The following is a 21,524-nucleotide window of genomic DNA, read 5'->3' as shown; positions in this document are numbered from 1 at the left end:
TAAAGATTTTTCTGTGAACAATCTAAACTAACATCGAACTTGGACGTATACTGCCGGTATACAGCTTGGTCGGTAATAGGCCTACCTACTGGTTGTTGCAGCTTTTTCCACAGTTAAGTCTTTACGGAAAGTCTATCCTTATACGAGCTGCGTAACTGGTTGCTCAAATTTATGGCGGTAGAGAACCTTACAGACAGGCTACTATAGCACAAGTATGGCAAAAATTAAACAACTCCTTCGCCACATCTTTAATTTTCCACTCTGGCGTATCTGGCAAACTTTCATAATGTACAGGCCACAAGTCCACTTGTATTTAAGTTGTATTCGTGTAACCAGACTTTTGCTGTAGGCTACCAGACGTCCACATTCAATCAATCATTTTATTTTTCGTCATTGACGCGGTGGGGACGAAAAAACAGTGCTAGTTGCTCATAACATGCGATAATACACGTAAACAAGTGACAGAGCCTAGATGGCTTAAAACATGCAGGAAAATAATGGTGGTGTCAAGGTGCTGATGACAACTAGCACGACAACTAAACTCAATAACACAGAAAATGAAGCTAAAACTTCCATATTTAAAGCCAGGTTATCCAGATTATGGCAGAAGAGCAGGTGTTGTGTTCAAACCAAAGATTGTTGATTCTTTATAACTTCAATGCTGTACATCAGTGGATGGGAAAATAAAACCCACCGTAAAAGAAACCCCATCCCAAGCCGAAGCCCGGTTTCTTGTGGCCATATATGGTAATAATATTGGGCGTTGATGTCGAGCCCTGGATTGTTCAGAACAATTGCACCGATGATAATCTTTGAATAAATGTGATGACGTTGCTGCTCGGTGCATGATTGAATTGTTTTTGGCAGGTACATTGACAATGACGTACCAGCAAGACATGTCATCATCTTGTCGTTAGCTGGTGTTGTTGTCAGGGAAAACCTTTATGTGGAGCAGATGGATCGAACGATGTTGGTGGATCATTTTTGAGCAGAGAAACCGGATCCGGAATTAGTGCAACGACCACGATCTAATAAAATATATAAAAACACCAGTAATTACCACAATAAATTTATTCCGAGTCTGTTTTAATTTCACTTTTTAGAAAACATGATCACAGCAATCAGTCTCTAAATGCTAGTCAGCAAAGTAATCCTGCACATGCTGGATGCTTAGAGGTTTATGGTTAAACTTCGACAACTACAATACAAACACAAGAAGCGAAATTAAATGGTAACTAGTAGCTACTAACTTGTACATACTTGATCATTTGTCACTAGATGGATTGCATCCCTGAATGTGTTCCAACATCAGAAGATTGGAATGCTGTCTCCGATTCCACTGCAACCACGGTCTGCTGCTGCCTTCATGTTCAAGGCAATAAGAGAGAATTCGGGTCCTCGCATACTGGTCGGTTTCACTTGCTGTCCACTTCTTGGGCGAAGGCTTGAAAACTTTTCTGAGAATTCAACTGAAGACCATTTAGTAGGAGTCGATGCATAGTTTAGGATTAGGGGTGTACACTTTAAATGAACTTGAATGCTTTACAACCAAGTCTTAATCCATTCAAGTTCAGTTTTTCTTTTTCCGATTTATGAAACCGGTTTTCCTTCAAACTTAAACGCATTCATTGCAACGCGCAGCCGAAATATTTGTTCAATTTGACTTCACATCGCGATACTAAGCACTACATGTGTCGCCATGAATTTGACTGCGTTTTGACATTTGTCGCCCAATTCTAACCACAATTAACTTTGCAGAGCTATTATAAAGCGTTTTATGAGCTTCAATTTTGTAAATTTCAAACGGTTGAATAATAAATTTCGAAACTTTGGAGGGTATTTTGGTCTGTACACCCCTAAAATAATTTAATAGTTAATATGTAACTATCAAATAATATTATTCAATAAACTAACTTTGATCTATGCAATTCAGCTATTATAAGAATAAGTTACACCATTTGATCGGCATTTAAATATTAATTGAGAGAGAGATTAAAGTCTCTAGAATTGGGATGATGCGACACTTGGCGGCACTAATTAATCCAATAATTATGTGGATATACAGCGCAAAGAGATTGAAAAGTAACTCCCTATCTTTAACAACAGAGCTTGTAATTTAATTAAACTTTAAAATGTGTACAGGGTGGAGTTTAAGTTAAAATTTGATAAAGCAATCATCATTCGCCACCCGCTTCTCAAACCGCCATTACGCTTTTCGTTAAAGTAGGAACGTCCACTTCTCTAAGAGATTGGTGAGTCGTGGTTGTCCGCATGAGTGAATATCCAGAAGTGATGACGTGGCACCGTTCGATGTTATTCTTTGGGGTTGGCAAAAGGAGTAATTCTACTCTACCAAGTCTACTTGAACTTGAAAAGCGAGTATCTGACGAGTTACTTCTTCCATGCGACAAGAATTAGTTATCATATCGGTTGAGGGGGTTCTCAGGCGGCTTAGGAAGCTGGTGGCAAATGCTGATGGCCAAAATGTCAGATTTTAAATCAAATTTCTTGTTATACACGTTTTCTTAAAATTAATTTTATCAAAATTGTAGTTTTGAAATAAATTACAAGTATTTTAAAGAATAGGAAGTTACTTTTCAGTATTGTTGTAGAATTGGAAACGATACCGTACCGTACCATACCATATTATACCAATCATATAAAATATTTCTTCGCTTAAAATAGTAAACTACACAGTCTACTGTAAAAAGCATTGTGACTCGGCAGCTCTTCCAAGTCAGCCTCATGGAGAAACACGTTGTTTGATGAGTCGCATTTCTATATTCTCCTGCGTGTTTATCTTGCGATTGGTTCTCTCACGTGTTGGAGAACGATAAATGGGATTGGTCGGTTTTTCTCTCTTCTGTTTTCTCCTTATTGCGTCACGATTAACGTAAGAGCGTGGCCTCACTTCAGGAAGAAATAAATCATAAAAACGCGTTCAAAGCGCCCACTAAATCATAGTTTTGATAAGAACTTGATTGTGGCAAAGGAGGAACCCAATCGCGAAGATTGTGTCTTGGATTGTTTAGCACTGAGAAGTAAGCGATCACGACCACTTTCAAAGATTCAAGAATTATGACGTTTTCGATGAAAGCGCTCACGAACGAAACCAACCTGAAATTTGATCAAGTGTTGGCAGGTGTGACGTAATCTTAACTGTTCATTATTTGGTGACAATTGCTCACCAATCCCTGCAGGTTTCAACTCCATACGTCATACCGTACAGTACACAAATTACAGTCGACGTGACCATAACTGCTATGATATAAAACCAGGCGACGTAGATGGAAAAGTGGACAATGGCAAGTAGATCTATCGTGTTTGGATTGGAACACGTGATGCGTATCTAGTAGCCACTCACCTGACCAAATATGTTTAGTTTTTGGCCGAATTGCCTTTGCCGTCTTTTTTGTATAAAGAGGCCGAGAAGATTGAAAAATGCCACCGCCACCGGCACAACCGCTATCAAGAGCGGATTATTGAAGGAAGTCCAACCTTCAACAAGTATTGTTACAATGTGTAGAACAATTTTAACAAGAGTGGAAAAGTTAAAATATGTATCATCATCATGTATCATGTAACATCAAAAATGCTTTTCAACAACTCTATTAAAACAGTTTGTTTATGACGAGTTACTAACAAAAATTACAGCCAATATCTTTTAGAAAGGCCAGTACGGTACACCCACAATTATGTACAAATGTGTGTTTCGACCATCCCATGCAAGCTTATTCCAATGATTCACAGACGAGCGTTCCGAATTGCAAGCAACATTTCGCTATTCAGAACTCCAGGGTTATCTTGTGGAGAAGGCTCGGGTATACCTGGGGTATCAGTGGACTTACTAGCAGTTGGTGCTGCTGAAGGCAGATCTCGAATTTCAACAGCAGACACTGACGTAGTAGATTCTCCTAATGCGCCGATTTGGGCTGCTGTCCCGGTTACAAAGTCGTACACCATGAATGCGATTATCAGTTTTTCGACAATCATTCGACTTTTAAAACAATACTTACTGGTATCGAAGGAAGCGCTTTCGGTATCCGATCTCACGCCATCTGCAGACGTGGCGAATATTTCAGCCTTGTACGTGTGTCTTGCAGCAAAATATCCAACGTTTATCGACGAAACTCTGCCGGATGAAAGCGCTTGTTAGGCGAATGAGCGCAACTGTGTGCTTGTATCAGTTTCAGACACGGTGAAATAGTAGGAAATAGCGCCGTCCACTTCACCCCAAGAAACTGTGACGTCATACATGGTGACGAGTTTGCAAGGTTAGGCCTATTAGGTAAAGCCCATTGAAAAGCCTATCTCTTTGAATTGGGACATGACCACTTTAGAACTTTGTGTCGTTCTTCATAATTTTACAGCTCGTCACGACGCACAAACAACTTAAACGATTTACGGATTACGGATTACGGACTGTGTAGCTGGTTTGCGCTAGAAAACAGAAACGTGCTGATCGTGTGGTTTCAACAGAATTGTGTTTTTCGAAAAAACTGCCTTCCTGTTTTCTGAGCATTACCGAAAAAATATCTCATTGGCAATCAATTCTAAGTAATTGAGAGTATGTATTGATATAGCTTGTTAACCATTCCTACATAGCACATAACTTATATGTGTAATGGAATGATTGGTTATTGTTGTTGAACTTGACTGTACCAGTCACTCCAAAACAATCTTTGATTGTCTGAATGTTTATTGTCCTCGATATAATGAGCCTCAAGGTCGTTGTCTAGCTTTGTCAATCCTAGACTCGATTGTTCAGCTAGAAGCTGATTGTCTTGTGAAGCCGACAAGCAAAGTTGTCTGACTTAACACTGAGCTTCTCTTAAATTGTACTGTTCAGTAGTTTGCACAAATATGTTGATTGCATAAACTGATTATATTGTTTCTTGTTTATACGATTACAAATTTTATTGGCACATCAACAGCATTTCATCCAACAGTTTATGTTTTAGCATTTTGGCATTTATGTTTTAGCATTTTGGCTGGTTGCTGATTATTCCCAAACTTATTACTTCGTACTGACATACGCTAACAAACTTATTTTCGGAAAACTGAACGCATGCGAGAAAGGTACAAATATTACGTCACAACAATGGTACAGGAAATGATTGTGTCTCGTGTTACGCTGTGCTAAAACAACACATAAGTACTAGAATTGTAAATCCTACACAGTCTGTATATTCATTTTGGTTATTATCACAATATTATCACATATGCAACTATACATTCGTTTCAACTCATGCAACAACGAAAAATAAACGATATGATGGAATATAAAAGCGGTACAATTATATGCCAAGTAGCAAATGAAAATGACAGTCTTGACCGACTTGACGTACATATGAAAATCAAAACTTCATCATCAGAAACTATCACTTTGTGGTTGTTAATGTTGTATAAAAACTACCAGACGACGCAGATAATTAGACATACCCTCGGAACATATAAGTATGTCAGTTATATGTGCAATACTATTACATTGTATTAGAAGCAGACTAATCAGGAAGACAAACTTCAAAGGAAATACGTTTGTAAGACAGACTTTTAACAGTTTCAACAATAATTACAACTATAATTTTTAAAAGTAGTTCCATATCTGTTTTTTTCTCTTTGACAAACGGTAGCTTTCGGTCCAGACAAATATACTTCAAAGTTCTCATTGGTTTCTCATTCTGATGATCCAGATACAAATCCAACATGAGGTGCTGTCATTGGTGGCGGCGGTTGTGGTGGTGGTGGTAAAACCATTTGCATTGGTAGATTGCCATTTGCTTCAGACCATAATTGGCCTGATGGTCCTTCGGGCACATACAAGTTGCCATCGCTGTTGCAATTATATGTTTCTCCATTTGTCACCAAGGCCATGGTAACGGAGCATAGCATAAAGATCCACATCATGTTTTTTTTCAAAGTTGCCTATTGTGCCTGTAAGAATACGCATTTTATGCACAGATTGATATAACACAGTAATTTTTCTTCAAAACCAACTATTCTCTTTCTCATACAAAATAAGGTAATTTTCTGCAGAACGTCTTTAAAACTAATCTTTTTTCATAATTTTTTACCCAATTAAATGCTGTTGTCTTTCTGGAAAAACTATACACGTACAGCACTTTGAGTAAAACGAAACTAAATGTTTTGATCTTACAATATATGCTTATAATTTAATTGAACGTAGAGGCTACATTCAGTTTTCGACACAGTCTGAGACGATGAAGAAATGAAAAACAAAACAATTTCCTGTAACTTTATACAAGAAAACACATTGCGCTGTGTTAACCAAACAACAACTTACACGATTTACGGACTGTGTAGCTGGTTTGCGCTAGAAAACAGATACGTGCTGATCGTGTGGTTTCAACAGAATTTTGATTTTCGAAGAAACTGCCTTCCTGTTTTCTGCCAGTTGTCGGCACAGTCTGAGACGATGATGAAATGAAAACAAAACAATTTCCTGTAACTTTATACAAGAAAACACATTGCGCTGATGTCAAGCGTCAATGCAGATATTACTGAACGGGAAGATTTCAAACAAGAAAATGCAAAACCGAAAAATTAATCAAATAAGTACAACAAACTGGTTTGGAAAAACTAAAAATGACTTGGAATTTGCGCTGACAAATCCTTGTAAAGCTTAAGGGGTCAAAGGGTAAAATGGACAAACGTATCTATGGTTCAACCTTGCCGGAAGCGGGTATCCGATTAGGGGCATACCCACATCAAGGGGCTCACGGGTTAGACTTATAGCAGCCATAGCCGGTATTCACGCCTGAGGCAAAAATTAAACAACTCCTTTGTCACATCGGTAATTTTCCACTCTGGCGTATCTGGCAAACTTTCAAAATGTACAGGCCACAAGTCCACTTGTGTTTAAGTTGTGTTCGTGTAACCAGACTTTTATTGTAGGATACCAGACGACCACATTCAATTAATCTGTAATGAAATGATTGTTTATCGTTCCTTAGCCTGTAAGGACGATCACTTCAATTACAATGTTTGTCTGTAGAATTGCTTAATGTCCTCGAAGTGAAATGAGTCTCAGGTCGTTGTTTCGCTTCTCTTAATCTTAGAATCAATTGTATACCATGACAACTGTATAAACTGGTTATATTGTTTCTTGTTTAAACGATTACATTAAATAAGACATTGTGACAGCTACATAATAAAGTCGACCACTTTCTATGGTTAACTTCGTAGACTGTAACGCATTGAACAACTATGAATAACAACACACGCAATGCAGGCATGCACGACATTTTTGTCACGACTTAATACGATAAGCAGAGAGGAATCGATTACGTAACGCAATGCTTTGCTTTGCCGATTTCCGTAAACAAGTATTCTATGCAGCATTCGATTTGCAAGCAATTTTATAATATCATCACATAACCTCCTCCCAGAAAATGCTTAAGATGCAAGATTAAGCAATTTATGATCAACATAAATGTAACATCATATTGTCAGAGATTCCTAACACAGGTTCTTTTAAACCCTTCCGAGGTACGACAACTTGACAGCGATACAAATGGACAATATCCTAGACATAAGACTCAAGCTATGCTTTAGGGTTCATGTCCCAATTCATAAAGATAGGCTTTTCAATGCAAAGTACATTAAATCAAGAAGCTACCAACGCAAAACTACATCATAAACCTACCCTGAATTTTGGCTTGCAACAAGACCTAGGTTATGTCTGTCTACAGTCTTAATTTGGACAAAATCCATGTACTCAGTTTTCTATAACAATTGCTTAAACTTTACAACAAGTTTTTAGCTTAACATTTTATGACAAATACTCCAAAAAAACAAAAATTCAAACCCACACAAAATTTACAACTTAGCCTAGACCTGGAACCAGCTGTCGTCAAAGCAACGACGAACTACTCCACATCGACGTCACATGCGCATTGGACCGGAAAATTTTTACTTTTTTTAATATGACGCATTGAGTGCGACACGGTCACAATCACTGTGTTGCTCAGCACAAAATTGTCGTTTTATTCGGAAGTGACCCCTTAAACGTGAAGAAATTCATAAATTTTAGTTTTACTCATGACTATATCTATATATAGATATCTATAGATATCTATATATATTATATAAGGTAAGTGATTAGGATTAGGATTAGGTGATTAGTAGGGCAAGTTTTTGCAACATTTGCAATATTTTTTACAGCTTCCGGCAGCTTCCTAAATACTCAGAATTTACGTGACGTGACGTGAGTCTGGCCAGCTGGTGCCCTAGACGTGAGTCTGGCCAGCTGGTGCCCTAGACGTGAGTCTGGCCAGCTGGTGCCCTAGACGTGAGTCTGGCCAGCTGGTGGCCTATACAGTCAAATGGTCATCAAACGGTTGTTGGCTCGTCGCTCTGCGGCTCGCTGGTTTGAACCTGCAGCTTGTTTGTCGACGTTCTCCGGTTTTTCCACTGTGCTATGGGTTGCCCCCACCCACCCTATGCTTTCTGCGCATCTTGACTTTATTCTTACAATCTCGCAAGAAAAGCAGGAGGTGGGTGGACAAGGTTTTGAACCTTCTTCTTCTTCTGGACGTGAGATTCGAACCTACGCGGGCAGAGCCCAGCAGATTTCTAGTCTGTCGCCTTAACCACTCGGCCACGACAACTGTGCTTAATGCATAGATGAAATAGTTAAAATCGCACATTTCCGAATATCCATATGAAATTGCAAAAGTAATATCTGCGTTGTCGGCGGGATTCGAACCTACGCCGGCAGGGCCCAACAGAATTCGAGTCTGTCGCTTTAACCACTCGGCCACGACAACTGTGCTTAATGCATAGATGAAATAGTTAAAATCGCACATCTCCGAATATCCATATGAAATTGCAAAAGTAATATCTGCGTTGTCGGCGGGATTCGAACCTACGCGGGCAGGGCCCAACAGAATTCGAGTCTGTCGCCTTAACCACTCGGCCACGACAACTGTGCTTAATGCATAGATGAAATTGTTAAAATCGCACATTTCCGAATATCCATATGAAATTGCAAAAGTAATATCTGCGTTGTCGGCGGGATTCGAACCTACGCGGGCAGGGCCCAACAGATTTCGAGTCTGTCGCCTTAACCACTCGGCCACGACAACTGTGCTTAATGCATAGATGAAATAGTTAAAATCGCACATTTCCGAATATCCATATGAAATTGCAAAAGTAATATCTGCGTTGTCGGCGGGATTCGAACCTACGCGGGCAGGGCCCAACAGAATTCGAGTCTGTCGCCTTAACCACTCGGCCACGACAACTGTGCTTAATACATAGATGAAATAGATAAAATCGAACTTTTCCGAATATCCATATGAAATTGCAAAAGTAATATCGGCGTTGTCGGCAGGATTCGAACCTACGCGGGCATAGCCCAACAGATTTCAAGTCTGTCGCCATAACCACTCGGCCACGACAACTGTGCTTAATGTGAAATGCAAATAGATAAAATGGCACTTTTCTCGAATCACTAGATAGATTCCACCATGTCGGTGTTTCCGGAATCTTCTCCTGACTTTCAAATCTGACAAGATGAAAATGTAGCTAGCGTAGTCTAGATAAAAATCTAGCTAGGGTAGTCTAGATGAAAATCAAGCTAGCGTAGTCTAGATGAAAATCAAGCTAGCAAAGTCTTGATGAAAATCAAGCAAGCGTAGTCTAGATGAAAATCAAGCTAGCGTAGTCTAGATGAAAATCAAGCTGATTTCGAGACCTAGCTACGCCTACGTCTCTGTAGTGTATTAACTATAAGCTAGTTTCAACTAAATTTTAAGTACTAAAGTAAACTTCTGTTATTTGCTTAAGGGTTCATGTCCCAATTCAAAGAGATAGGCTTTTCAATGCAAAGTACATTAAATCAAGAAGCTACCAACGCAAAACTACATCATAAACCTACCCTGAATTTTGGCTTGCAACAAGACCTAGGTTATGTCTGTCTACCGTTTTAATTTGGACAAAATCCATGTACTCAGTTTTCTATAACAATTGCCTAAACTTTACAACAAGTTTTTAGCTTAACATTTTATGACAAATACTCCAAAAAAACAAAAATTCAAACCCACACAAAATTTACAACTTAGCCTAGACCTGGAACCAGCTGTCGTCAAAGCAACGACGAACTACTCCACATCGACGTCACATGCGCATTGGACCGGAAAATTTTTACTTTTTTTAATATGACGCATTGAGTGCGACACGGTCACAATCACTGTGTTGCTCAGCACAAAACTGTCGTTTTATTCGGAAGTGACCCCTTAAACGTGAAGAAATTCATAAATTTTAGTTTTACTCATGACTATATCTATATATAGATATCTATATATATTATATAAGGTAAGTGATTAGGATTAGGATTAGGTGATTAGTAGGGCAAGTTTTTGCAACTTTTGCAATATTTTTTACAGCTTCCGGCAGCTTCCGGCAGCTTCCGGCAGCTTCCGGCAGCTTCCTAAATACTCAGAATTTACGTGACGTGACGTGAGTCTGGCCTAGACGTGACGTGACCTGGTGGCCTAGACGTGATTTCTAGTCTGTCGCCTTAATTTCAGATTTCTAGTTTCAGATTTCAGATTTCAGATTTCTAGTCTGTCGCCTTAACCACTCGGCCACGACAACTTTGCTTAATGCATAGATAAAATTGTTAAAATGGCACTTTTCCGAATATCCATATGAATAGCTGGTGGCCTAGACGTGATTCTGGCCAGCTGGTGGCCTAGACGTGAGTGAGATTTCAGATTTCTAGTCTGTCGCCTTAACCACTCGGCCACGACAACTTTGCTTAATGCATAGATGAAATTGTTAAAATGGCACTTTTCCAAATATCCATATGAATAGCTGGTGGCCTAGACGTGAGTCTGGCCGGCTGGTGGCCTAGACGTGAGTCTGGCCGGCTGGTGGCCTAGACGTGAGTCTTGCCGGCTGGTGGCCTAGACGTGAGTCTGGCCGGCTGGTGGCCTAGACGTGAGTCTGGCCGGCTGGTGGCCTAGACGTGAGTCTGGCCGGCTGGTGGCCTAGACGTGAGTCTGGCCGGCTGGTGGCCTAGACGTGAGTCTGGCCGGCTGGTGGCCTAGACGTGAGTCTGGCCAGCTGGTGGCCTATACAGTCAAATGGTCATCAAACGGTTGTTGGCTCGTCGCTCTGCGGCTCGCTGGTTTGAACCTGCATCTTGTTGGTCGACGTTCTCGTGTTTTACCACTGTTCTATGGGTTCCCCCCACCCACCCTATGCTTTCTGCGCATCTTGACTTTATTCTTACAATCTCGCAAGAAAAGCAGGAGGTGGGTGGACAAGGTTTTGAACCTTCTTCTGTAACCAAACTTTCTTTGACCAGGAATCTTCCCGCTTAACGGCTAGTCAATTAGCTCTGTCTTCTTTATTCACATTTAATGGCATATCTCTTAGGTAAAAACATACGTCCTTCTGTTATCTCACCCAAACGTTACTGAACCAACACCTTATACCAGAGCGAAACACCACACCAAAACAAATTCCACACAATCATAGAATCAGCGTGGGACGCTAAACACAGTACTGATTGGGCCCTCGGGGTAACGTCACTAGAGATAGAATAAAAACATGTGGACTCATGAACAAGTAAAACACAGCAGCACGTGAACATGTACAAAGAGACAATACAACGCGGATAAATCGACGTATAAAACGTGACGGTGACAATGCGAACAACGTGATGATGTGAATAAAAACGAATAAAACGTGACGGATATAAAAACGGTGTATACAAATACTTCTCGTGACATCGCCCCCCCGTTCAGTTCTTTTTCGTCCCCGGAAAAGTTATTCAATATCCGGGTAAAAACGTGTTTGTCTTCGAGCTCGCCGTGGCGGTAGGTTTCTTTCCGTCATGGCCGAAGTGGTCTCGCTGGGAATGGGGCCGTTCTCTTCGAGGGCAGGTTGGCTTGTCTCCATTGTCTCGTTATTGCCCTCCTCTGTGATCCTGAGTTGCCCAACTGCCGAGTCTTCTGGTCCTTGCCTACTGGATAATCGCTCAGTCGCGCTCGTGTTGATTGATGTAGCCTCGGGTTCTCCGGCGGCGGTATCCGTTGAATTTAGTGGTATGAACACCAAACCTTCAAAAGGAGAATAGTGGTTAATGCAATTATCCGGAACATGATCGTACGGGTGTTGATTGTCACGCTTGTCATCACTATGAACCCTTAATTTCATTCTGTTAAAATGGACCGTTTGCTCTTTGCTGGCTTTATCTTTGATAGTATAAGTGGGATGTCGCGCGTTCACTACCGTGAAGGGGCCCTTGTAAGGAAGATGAAATTTGCGATATTCTCCCTGTGGGACCACTGGGTCTTTCAGCCATACTTCTTCCCCCACTTCAATTGGTAGCCCCCTTTGTCGTTGGTCGTAGAGGTCGGCCATCTTCGTTCGTTGTTTCCGTAGCGTTTCCCGCACCGTTTTTTCTGCAATCTTTAACCGCGTTTGTAAATCCTGAATAACCGACGTTTTCAGCACTCCACCGGTCGGTGTGCCCAATAAATCCGCAGGTAAACGAAGTGTACGACCAGTTAATAAGAAATGCGGCGATACACCTGTGCTGTCGTGGACGCTCGCGTTATAGGCCGCCACGACGGCTGACAAAGCTTGATCCCAACTACGTTGATCCTCCTGTACGTAGTTTCGTAACATGGTGATGATAGTCTTGTTGTTTCTCTCAACTCCCCCGTTCCCTTGTGGATGATAACTTGTGGTCCTTGTTTTTGAACAACCCATCAATCGTAACAGTTCTTTGAAGACCTCGCTCTCAAAGTTCCCACCCCGGTCGCTGTGGATAACATCTGGTACACCATGAACTGTGAACCATCGGTGGAACAAGATGTCCGCTGTGGTTTTTGCTGTTTGATTGCGCATGGGCCAGGCCCTTACGTACTTGGTAAATAAATCGCACGTCACCAAGATGTATTGGAAACTTGATGATGTCATAAGTAGGGGTCCCACGACGTCTATTTCTACTCTCTGCATCGCCCTATCTTCCGTGGACGGAACCAACCTCGCCCTTGGCTCGGCCGGCGGTTTCTTGTTCCTTTGACATAAATCGCAGTTTCGGCAATATTTTTCGGTGTCCTGTCTCCAACCAGGCCAATAAAATTTTTCTTCTACTTTGTGGCAAGTTTTCGTCAACCCTAAATGAGCCCCGCCGAGAACGCAATCGTGTAGTGACTGCAAAACAGACAAACGCATAGGTTCCGGGGTTATAAGTCGATAACAGTGTGTTCCCGGTAAACTGCGATTACTATTTGTCCAATAAACTGGGCCGTCAAAAGTGTGTAAATTTCCAAATTGGGCCCATAGATGCTTAGTCATTCTTGACAGGTTTTTAACCTGTTTGTACGGAGGTCTTTTCCCCGACTGTAGCCATCTCAAAGCGGGGGCAATCTCTGCGTCCTCTTCCTGTAGATTCAGTACTTCATTCGGAAGAAACCCGATGTTGCCTCTAAGATCTATGTTGTTGACTGTTTGCTTGGAATCTTCGAGGCTTGTTGCAACTTGTTGGTCATGCCATTTGTAGGGGAGGTTCACCTGTGTACTTTCGTTAGGGCGTCGACTCAACGCGTCAGCGTTTTTGTGTTTTTGTCCTGGTCGATGGAGTAGCTCAAAATTGTACTCGGCAAGGTGTTCTATCCATCGAGCGCATTGTCCATACAACTCCTTTGACTGCCATAACCAACGCAACGATGCATGGTCCGTCCTCAGCAAAAACTTTTGACCTAGTAGGTGACACCTATTCAATTTTGTTGCCCAGACGACCGCCAGAAGCTCTTTTCGAGTCGTGGAGTAGTTCTTTTCTGCTTTCCCTAGAGATCGGCTACAATACGAGATCACACGCTCTCTGTCATCTATGACTTGTGACAGAACAGCGCCAATTGCGTTATCGGATGCATCGGTGTCGAGAATAAACGGCTTGTCGTAGTTTGGGTATGCCAGCACTGGTGCGGTACACAGCAAACGCTTCAAAGTAGCAAAGGCGTCCTGATGCTCTTCGGTCCACTGAAACTTCTTGTTCTTCTCGGTGAGTTTGTGCAACGGTGAGGCAATTTTGGCATAATTTGGAATAAACTTCCTATAATATGATGTCAGACCCACAAACTGTCGAACGTGTTTCACGGTGCGAGGTATCGGCCAATTCGCGACTGCCTCTACTTTCTCGGCGTCACACATCACGCCTTCCTTAGAAATTTTATGCCCTAAAAATTTCACCGATTCTTGAAAAAGAGAGCATTTGGACGGTTTCAGTGTTAAACCGGCTTCTTCCAGTCGACTTAGAACAATGCTTAAACGAGACATGTGCTCCCCGAATGTGCGACCATACACTATTACATCGTCTAAATATGCTAAAGCGCCGCGCCACTCCAATCCATTTAGAACGATGTGCATCAATCGTTGAAATGTAGCTGCCGAATTGCTGAGACCCATCGGCATAACGTTCCATTCATATAACCCCATGTGGGTGGTAAAAGCAGTAACCTCGCGGGACCTGTGATTCATGGGTATTTGCCAATACCCTGAACGCAGATCCAGGGTAGAAAAATAAATGTTACTCGACAATTCGTCCAGGCTCTCGTCGACACGTGGGATTGGGAAACTGTTCTTTTTCATCAGGTCATTCACGCGCCTGTAATCAACACAAAACCTCAACTCGCCCGATTTTTTTCGTACAAGAACAATGGCGCTGGACCAAGGGGATGTGGATGTGCGAATCAAGCCTTGCTTCTCCATTTCCGTGAGGATTTCTTCCACCTGGCGCTTGTCTCGAGGGGGTATTCGACGATGCGGTTGTCTCACAGGGGCGCTAGTCCCAATGTCGACATGGTGTTCTATCAAGTCGGTTTTACCTAGATCGAATTGACTGGTCGAAAAACACTTCCAATGCTTCGATAATAAATTGAGTACTTCGCGACGTTCACTCTTAGACAGCTTCGTCCCTAAATCTACGCCTTCTTCAATAGCTTGCAAGTGATCACGCTGGGGTTTAAAACGATGTTCTTCTACCGACGCCACGAAGCATCTTTGGTCGGAGTTCACAATGCATCGGTTATTATTGCAGTTACACGTGGAATTTAATCTCGAAACTAAAGCGCACGTGCCGGGCTGGTAAACATCACCTCCGCCGAATACAGAGACTGGATGTAGGGTGGCGACCCTGGTTCCGTTGACTAATCTGACTTCGTCATCACTGAAATTAGCCAATCGAATGGGGACCTTTCCGTTATGAACTTGTGTGAGGTAGTTACCCGCTAGTACCCCATATTTATCATTCAATCGGAGATTACCTTCAACTAGTGCCGGAAACTCAACGTCGGGCATCTTAAGCATCGGATCCATACAAAATATGCCGAAAGTACACACCTCAGTGGAAGCGGGGACGATCAGGTCTTCTACGATATAAACCTCGTTTCGCTGTAAGGTCACTTTCCCATCGAGCAGGGGTGTCGAAGACGATCCTGCTTCTAGAATTTTGTCTTTGTAGCAGATCCGGCATTGGTGATGCTGGACAAAATCTAACCCAATGATGAAATCTTCTGTGAGTCGATAAACGACGTAGATTTCGCACTCTGTGATCAAACCGGCCACTTGCACTGATAGAGTGACAAGGCCTAACACCTGTAGGGCCGTCCCGCTAGCCGTTGTTAACTGTGTATCTAATGTGGGGCCTAGTGTAGTACCCGGATTTTCTGACGAAACTTTATCGAACAAAGTTTTAGACATGAGTGATACGCTGGCTCCCGTGTCTACCAGAGCACAAATGGGCATAGAACACAACATCACATTGACATACTTGCATAACCTTTTCCGGTATTGTTGTTGAGCGGGTGTTGCGTTGGCTGGAGCAGTCGGACGGGATCGATTCCAACTTAACTTTGATCTGTTTACATCAAATGCGTTAGTCTGAGGGTTGTGATTCGTAGCTAGGCTTTGACGGTTTGGACGATTTCGCCTAAATGAATCATATTTAGACGGATTTGTATTTGAACGTGGGTCGTTTCGGACCCCACGTGTTTTATCGGAAGGGGACTTACGGTTTCGGTATCGTTGATTTCTTCCTTCAGACGGACCCGGTGCGCGTGGTTTCCAATGGAGGCGATCCACGTCTCGTTGTAAAGTGTTCATTTGCGTTTTCACTGAAGACACAGTTTCGTCAATACTGGAAATCCGGCCTTGAATATTGTCATTAAACAACTTTATCTCGCCACTTATCTTAGCAAGTTCATTCTTCATCAAGACAGTCGCTTCGTCTTGGCGGCTTTCGTGTCCATGTGAAAGTCGAGCGACAGTGAACACGTCTGAACACGGAGTCTTTTCCGAGACGTCCAGGGCAATGGCTCGGGCGCTGGTAGTGAAGAAGTCTCTGCCGATCTCTAAGTCTGCGACTAAGGTTTCCGATATCTTGCGGTTTCTCAAACCCCGGATCAATGCCAAGTAGAGTACCTCATTTTTTACAGGTGCTTGATCTGCACTGGCATATGCCATGTCACCCTGCTTCCGCAAAGCGTAGACGAATGATCGTGTAGATTCGTCCGGTTCTTGTACCCTATCCAAAAGGCTGTTTTTCAATCTGCTGATTTCCGCCTTTGATCGCCCTGCTCCTGAGGCCCTTTCCACCAACTCGTCGAATTCTAAGTCGTAGATGGAGGTATCTTTCCCTTGAATTTCCCAGACAAAGTCCTTATCGAAACTTTCAATGAGGAGGTGTTTCTTAAAATCTTGATTTGCCCTAATGCTGGCGCAGTAAGAGTTAAAAACTTTGAGAAAGTCTTGAAAGTCTTCATTGGACTTATATCTCGGTGGAGGCAACGTCACATTAAAAGCCATACTGTTGAACAATACCTTGATACCTTTTTGACTGCGGGATCCTGGCGCGCTCGCCAATTGTAACCAAACTTTCTTTGACCAGGAATCTTCCCGCTTAACGGCTAGTCAATTAGCTCTGTCTTCTTTATTCACATTTAATGGCATATCTCTTAGGTAAAAACATACGTCCTTCTGTTATCTCACCCAAACGTTACTGAACCAACACCTTATACCAGAGCGAAACACCACACCAAAACAAATTCCACACAATCATAGAATCAGCGTGGGACGCTAAACACAGTACTGATTGGGCCCTCGGGGTAACGTCACTAGAGATAGAATAAAAACATGTGGACTCATGAACAAGTAAAACACAGCAGCACGTGAACATGTACAAAGAGACAATACAACGCGGATAAATCGACGTATAAAACGTGACGGTGACAATGCGAACAACGTGATGATGTGAATAAAAACGAATAAAACGTGACGGATATAAAAACGGTGTATACAAATACTTCTCGTGACATCAATTGTAACCAAACTTTCTTTGACCAGGAATCTTCCCGCTCTAACGGCTAGTCACTTAGCCGGTTTTGCCTTGTTAACTTTTAATGGCATTTTACCTAATAAAAACGATCATCTCTCACTGAAACCGAAACGTAACTGCCCACAACCGTCGCCCAGCCGCGCACAGTACTACACCAAACAAATTCCACGCGATGAAGGAATCAACGTGGAACGTAAAACACGATACTAATTTAGCCTTTGGGGTAACTACGTGAGACGTCACAAGAGATTTGATAAAAACAGGTGTACAAGAACAAGTAAAAGAACATAAACAAGTAAAATACGGCAGACCGTGAACATGCATAAAAACAACACAATGCAAAGAAAAGACGGTGTATAATGTGGTGTCTACAAAACAGGTGCATAAAATAATCTCGTGACATCGCCCCCCCGTTCAGTTCTTTTTCGTCCCCGGAAAAGTTATTTAATATCCGGGTAAACGACCATCGTTCGTAGCTCTAATCGTTTGGCGCTCCGTTGTTGATGAGCACCCCGCAACCCAAACCGACCGTCCAGCTTGGTGAACATCCGTCCCCTGGTGTCGCTGACGACTCCACTGCACAAAAATCACTCGATTGGCTCACTTCGTGATCGTACCGAGACAAACTTACGCCCCTAATGAGCTGCTTGCTGGCTGGAGCAGACTCAGCGGCCTGCTCTACGGGAGCGGGAGTTTCAACAGCTTGTTGTGCTGAAGCTGACTCAGCGGCCTGCTCTTCGGGAGCGGGAGTCTCGGCAGCTTCTTCGGCTGGAGCGGACTCAGCGGCCTGCTCTTCGGGAGCGGGAGTTTCGATAGCTTCTTCAGCTGGAGCAGACTCAGCAGCCTGCTCTTCGGGAGCGGGAGTTTCAATAGCTTCTACCGCACATATACGTTTTCGGACAGCGAAAGCCAATGAAGATATTGCTCTGTCGGCATCGAATTGAGTCCCCTTTAATACTCGACATTTGTTACTTTCCGTAGAACAAATGGGCGGCCTCGCTTCGGTACCTCTTTTCACCAACTCATCGTACTCCAAGTCGAAAAGCGACAAGTCTCTGCCTCGTACATCCCAGCTTAAATCTTCATCCAAGCTGTTAATTAAAAGATGTTTCCTTAAAGCGGGATTCGCTTCAATCATCGTACAAAAAGCGTCGAAGCGGTTGAAGAAGCTTAGGAAATCTTCGTTGGGCTCATATTTTGGCGGCGGAATAGCAAAGTAGATGCTGGACATCGTGAAACTTCCAAACGTTTATGGGAATAGTTTCGTTGACTGCGGGATCCTGGCGCGCTCGCCAATTGTAACCAAACTTTCTTTGACCAGGAATCTTCCCGCTCTAACGGCTAGTCACTTAGCCGGTTTTGCCTTGTTAACTTTTAATGGCATTTTACCTAATAAAAACGATCATCTCTCACTGAAACCGAAACGTAACTGCCCACAACCGTCGCCCAGCCGCGCACAGTACTACACCAAACAAATTCCACGCGATGAAGGAATCAACGTGGAACGTAAAACACGATACTAATTTAGCCTTTGGGGTAACTACGTGAGACGTCACAAGAGATTTGATAAAAACAGGTGTACAAGAACAAGTAAAAGAACATAAACAAGTAAAATACGGCAGACCGTGAACATGCATAAAAACAACACAATGCAAAGAAAAGACGGTGTATAATGTGGTGTCTACAAAACAAGTGCATAAAATAATCTCGTGACACTTCTTCTTCTTCTGGACGTGAGATTCGAACCTAAGTGGGCAGAGCCCAGCAGATTTCTAGTCTGTCGCCTTAACCACTCGGCCACGACAACTGTGCTTAATGCATAGATGAAATTGTTAAAATCGCACATTTCCGAATATCCATATGAAATTGCAAAAGTAATATCTGCGTTGTCGGCGGGATTCGAACCTACGCGGGCAGGGCCCAACAGATTTCGAGTCTGTCGCCTTAACCACTCGGCCACGACAACTGTGCTTAATGCATAGATGAAATTGTTAAAATCGCACATTTCCGAATATCCATATGAAATTGCAATAGTAATATCTGCGTTGTCGGCGGGATTCGAACCTACGCGGGCAGGGCCCAACAGATTTCGAGTCTGTCGCCTTAACCACTCGGCCACGACAACTGTGCTTAATGCATAGATGAAATAGTTAAAATCGCACATTTCCGAATATCCATATGAAATTGCAAAAGTAATATCTGCGTTGTCGGCGGGATTCGAACCTACGCGGGCAGGGCCCAACAGAATTCGAGTCTGTCGCCTTAACCACTCGGCCACGACAACTGTGCTTAATACATAGATGAAATAGATAAAATCGCACTTTTCCGAATATCCATATGAAATTGCAAAAGTAATATCGGCGTTGTCGGCAGGATTCGAACCTACGCGGGCATAGCCCAACAGATTTCAAGTCTGTCGCCTTAACCACTCGGCCACGACAACTGTGCTTAATGTGAAATGCAAATAGATAAAATGGCACTTTTCTCGAATCACTAGATAGATTCCACCATGTCGGTGTTTCCGGAATCTTCTCCTGACTTTCAAATCTGACAAGATAAAAATCTAGCTAGCGTAGTCTAGATAAAAATCTAGCTAGGGTAGTCTAGATGAAAATCAAGCTAGCGTAGTCTAGATGAAAATCAAGCAAGCGTAGTCTAGATGAAAATCAAGCTAGCGTAGTCTAGATGAAAATCAAGCTGATTTCGAGACCTAGCTACGCCTACGTCTCTGTAGTGTATTAACTATAAGCTAGTTTCAACTAAATTTTAAGTACTAAAGTAAACTTCTGTTATTTGCTTAAGGGTTCATGTCCCAATTCAAAGAGATAGGCTTTTCAATGCAAAGTACATTAAATCAAGAAGCTACCAACGCAAAACTACATCATAAACCTACCCTGAATTTTGGCTTGCAACAAGACCTAGGTTATGTCTGTCTACAGTCTTAATTTGGACAAAATCCATGTACTCAGTTTTCTATAACAATTGCCTAAACTTTACAACAAGTTTTTAGCTTAACATTTTATGACAAATACTCCAAAAAAACAAAAATTCAAACCCACACAAAATTTACAACTTAGCCTAGACCTGGAACCAGCTGTCGTCAAAGCAACGACGAACTACTCCACATCGACGTCACATGCGCATTGGACCGGAAAATTTTTACTTTTTTTAATATGACGCATTGAGTGCGACACGGTCACAATCACTGTGTTGCTCAGCACAAAATTGTCGTTTTATTCGGAAGTGACCCCTTAAACGTGAAGAAATTCATAAATTTTAGTTTTACTCATGACTATATCTATATATAGATATCTATATATATTATATAAGGTAAGTGATTAGGATTAGGATTAGGATTAGGTGATTAGTAGGGCAAGTTTTTGCAACTTTTGCAATATTTTTTACAGCTTCCGGCAGCTTCCTAAATACTCAGAATTTACGTGACGTGACGTGAGTCTGGCCTAGACGTGACGTGACCTGGTGGCCTAGACGTGAGTCTGGCCAGCTGGTGGCCTAGACGTGATTTCTAGTCTGTCGCCTTAATTTCAGATTTCTAGTTTCAGATTTCAGATTTCAGATTTCAGAGATTTCAGATTTCTAGTCTGTCGCCTTAACCACTCGGCCACGACAACTGTGCTTAATGCATAGATGAAATTGTTAAAATCGCACATTTCCGAATATCCATATGAAATTGCAAAAGTAATATCGGCGTTGTCGGCGGGATTCGAACCTACGCGGGCAGGGCCCAACAGATTTCGAGTCTGTCGCCTTAACCACTCGGCCACGACAACTGTGCTTAATGCATAGATGAAATAGTTAAAATCGCACATCTCCGAATATCCATATGAAATTGCAAAAGTAATATCTGCGTTGTCGGCGGGATTCGAACCTACGCGGGCAGGGCCCAACAGAATTCGAGTCTGTCGCCTTAACCACTCGGCCACGACAACTGTGCTTAATACATAGATGAAATAGATAAAATCGCACTTTTCCGAATATCCATATGAAATTGCAAAAGTAATATCGGCGTTGTCGGCAGGATTCGAACCTACGCGGGCATCGCCCAACAGATTTCAAGTCTGTCGCCTTAACCACTCGGCCACGACAACTGTGCTTAATGTGAAATGCAAATAGATAAAATGGCACTTTT

The 21,524-nt window shown here is 42.4% G+C and overlaps 3 protein-coding genes, 1 long non-coding RNA gene and 7 other non-coding genes across 11 annotated transcripts in view; all 11 read right to left on the bottom strand.

Moving 5' to 3' along the window:
- Positions 1 to 1,976: 1,976 nt before the first annotated feature.
- Positions 1,977 to 21,524, bottom strand: part of LOC143444829 (uncharacterized) — a 32,142-nt gene continuing 12,594 nt past the window's right edge. The window contains exon 5 of the mRNA XM_076943607.1: positions 1,977 to 2,910. Within this exon, the coding sequence (XP_076799722.1) occupies positions 2,744 to 2,910 (167 nt within the window). The 3' untranslated portion in view covers positions 1,977 to 2,743. The remainder of the gene's footprint in view (positions 2,911 to 21,524) is intronic.
- Positions 2,985 to 4,614, bottom strand: LOC143444845 (uncharacterized). The gene is made up of 3 exons (XR_013113774.1): positions 3,849 to 4,614; positions 3,365 to 3,465; positions 2,985 to 3,117 (listed from the first exon to the last, which is right to left on the bottom strand). It is a non-coding gene; the product is annotated as an uncharacterized LOC143444845 (long non-coding RNA).
- Trnas-cga (transfer RNA serine (anticodon CGA)) lies at positions 9,026 to 9,107 on the bottom strand. Its single transcript has one exon. It is a non-coding gene; the product is annotated as a tRNA-Ser (tRNA).
- Positions 9,344 to 9,425, bottom strand: Trnas-uga (transfer RNA serine (anticodon UGA)). Its single transcript has one exon. It is a non-coding gene; the product is annotated as a tRNA-Ser (tRNA).
- Positions 11,348 to 15,942, bottom strand: LOC143444842 (uncharacterized). The gene is made up of 2 exons (XM_076943620.1): positions 15,382 to 15,942; positions 11,348 to 12,092 (listed from the first exon to the last, which is right to left on the bottom strand). Exons 1-2 carry the CDS (start codon positions 15,796 to 15,798, stop codon positions 12,072 to 12,074), a joined length of 438 nt encoding a protein of 145 aa, XP_076799735.1. The 5' UTR covers positions 15,799 to 15,942; the 3' UTR covers positions 11,348 to 12,071.
- Positions 15,675 to 17,348, bottom strand: LOC143444832 (uncharacterized). Its single transcript, XM_076943610.1, has 2 exons — positions 16,053 to 17,348; positions 15,675 to 15,898 (listed from the first exon to the last, which is right to left on the bottom strand). Exons 1-2 carry the CDS (start codon positions 16,843 to 16,845, stop codon positions 15,888 to 15,890), a joined length of 804 nt encoding a protein of 267 aa, XP_076799725.1. The 5' UTR covers positions 16,846 to 17,348; the 3' UTR covers positions 15,675 to 15,887.
- Positions 19,259 to 19,340, bottom strand: Trnas-cga (transfer RNA serine (anticodon CGA)). The gene has a single exon. It is a non-coding gene; the product is annotated as a tRNA-Ser (tRNA).
- On the bottom strand, positions 19,418 to 19,499 carry Trnas-cga (transfer RNA serine (anticodon CGA)). Its single transcript has one exon. It is a non-coding gene; the product is annotated as a tRNA-Ser (tRNA).
- Positions 19,736 to 19,817, bottom strand: Trnas-uga (transfer RNA serine (anticodon UGA)). The gene has a single exon. It is a non-coding gene; the product is annotated as a tRNA-Ser (tRNA).
- On the bottom strand, positions 21,084 to 21,165 carry Trnas-cga (transfer RNA serine (anticodon CGA)). Its single transcript has one exon. It is a non-coding gene; the product is annotated as a tRNA-Ser (tRNA).
- Positions 21,402 to 21,483, bottom strand: Trnas-uga (transfer RNA serine (anticodon UGA)). Its single transcript has one exon. It is a non-coding gene; the product is annotated as a tRNA-Ser (tRNA).

The sequence above is a fragment of the Clavelina lepadiformis genome, chromosome 2 (assembly GCF_947623445.1).
Source record: "Clavelina lepadiformis chromosome 2, kaClaLepa1.1, whole genome shotgun sequence".
Classification (NCBI taxonomy): domain Eukaryota; kingdom Metazoa; phylum Chordata; class Ascidiacea; order Aplousobranchia; family Clavelinidae; genus Clavelina; species Clavelina lepadiformis.
Note: the sequence above shows the minus strand (reverse complement) of the source record. Positions and strands in the feature narration are given on the sequence as shown.

Bases quoted from the DNA above. Each gene is read 5' to 3' on its own strand.
- LOC143444832 (XM_076943610.1), bottom strand. From the start codon at position 16,845: ATGGCTTTTAATGTGACGTTGCCTCCACCGAGATATAAGTCCAATGAA.
- LOC143444842 (XM_076943620.1), bottom strand. From the start codon at position 15,798: ATGTTGTGTTCTATGCCCATTTGTGCTCTGGTAGACACGGGAGCCAGC. The intron at 12,093-15,381 runs GTGTGTACTTTC...CTCCTTTTGAAG, and splicing joins TCGTCCCCGCTTCCACTGAG to GTTTGGTGTTCATACCACTA.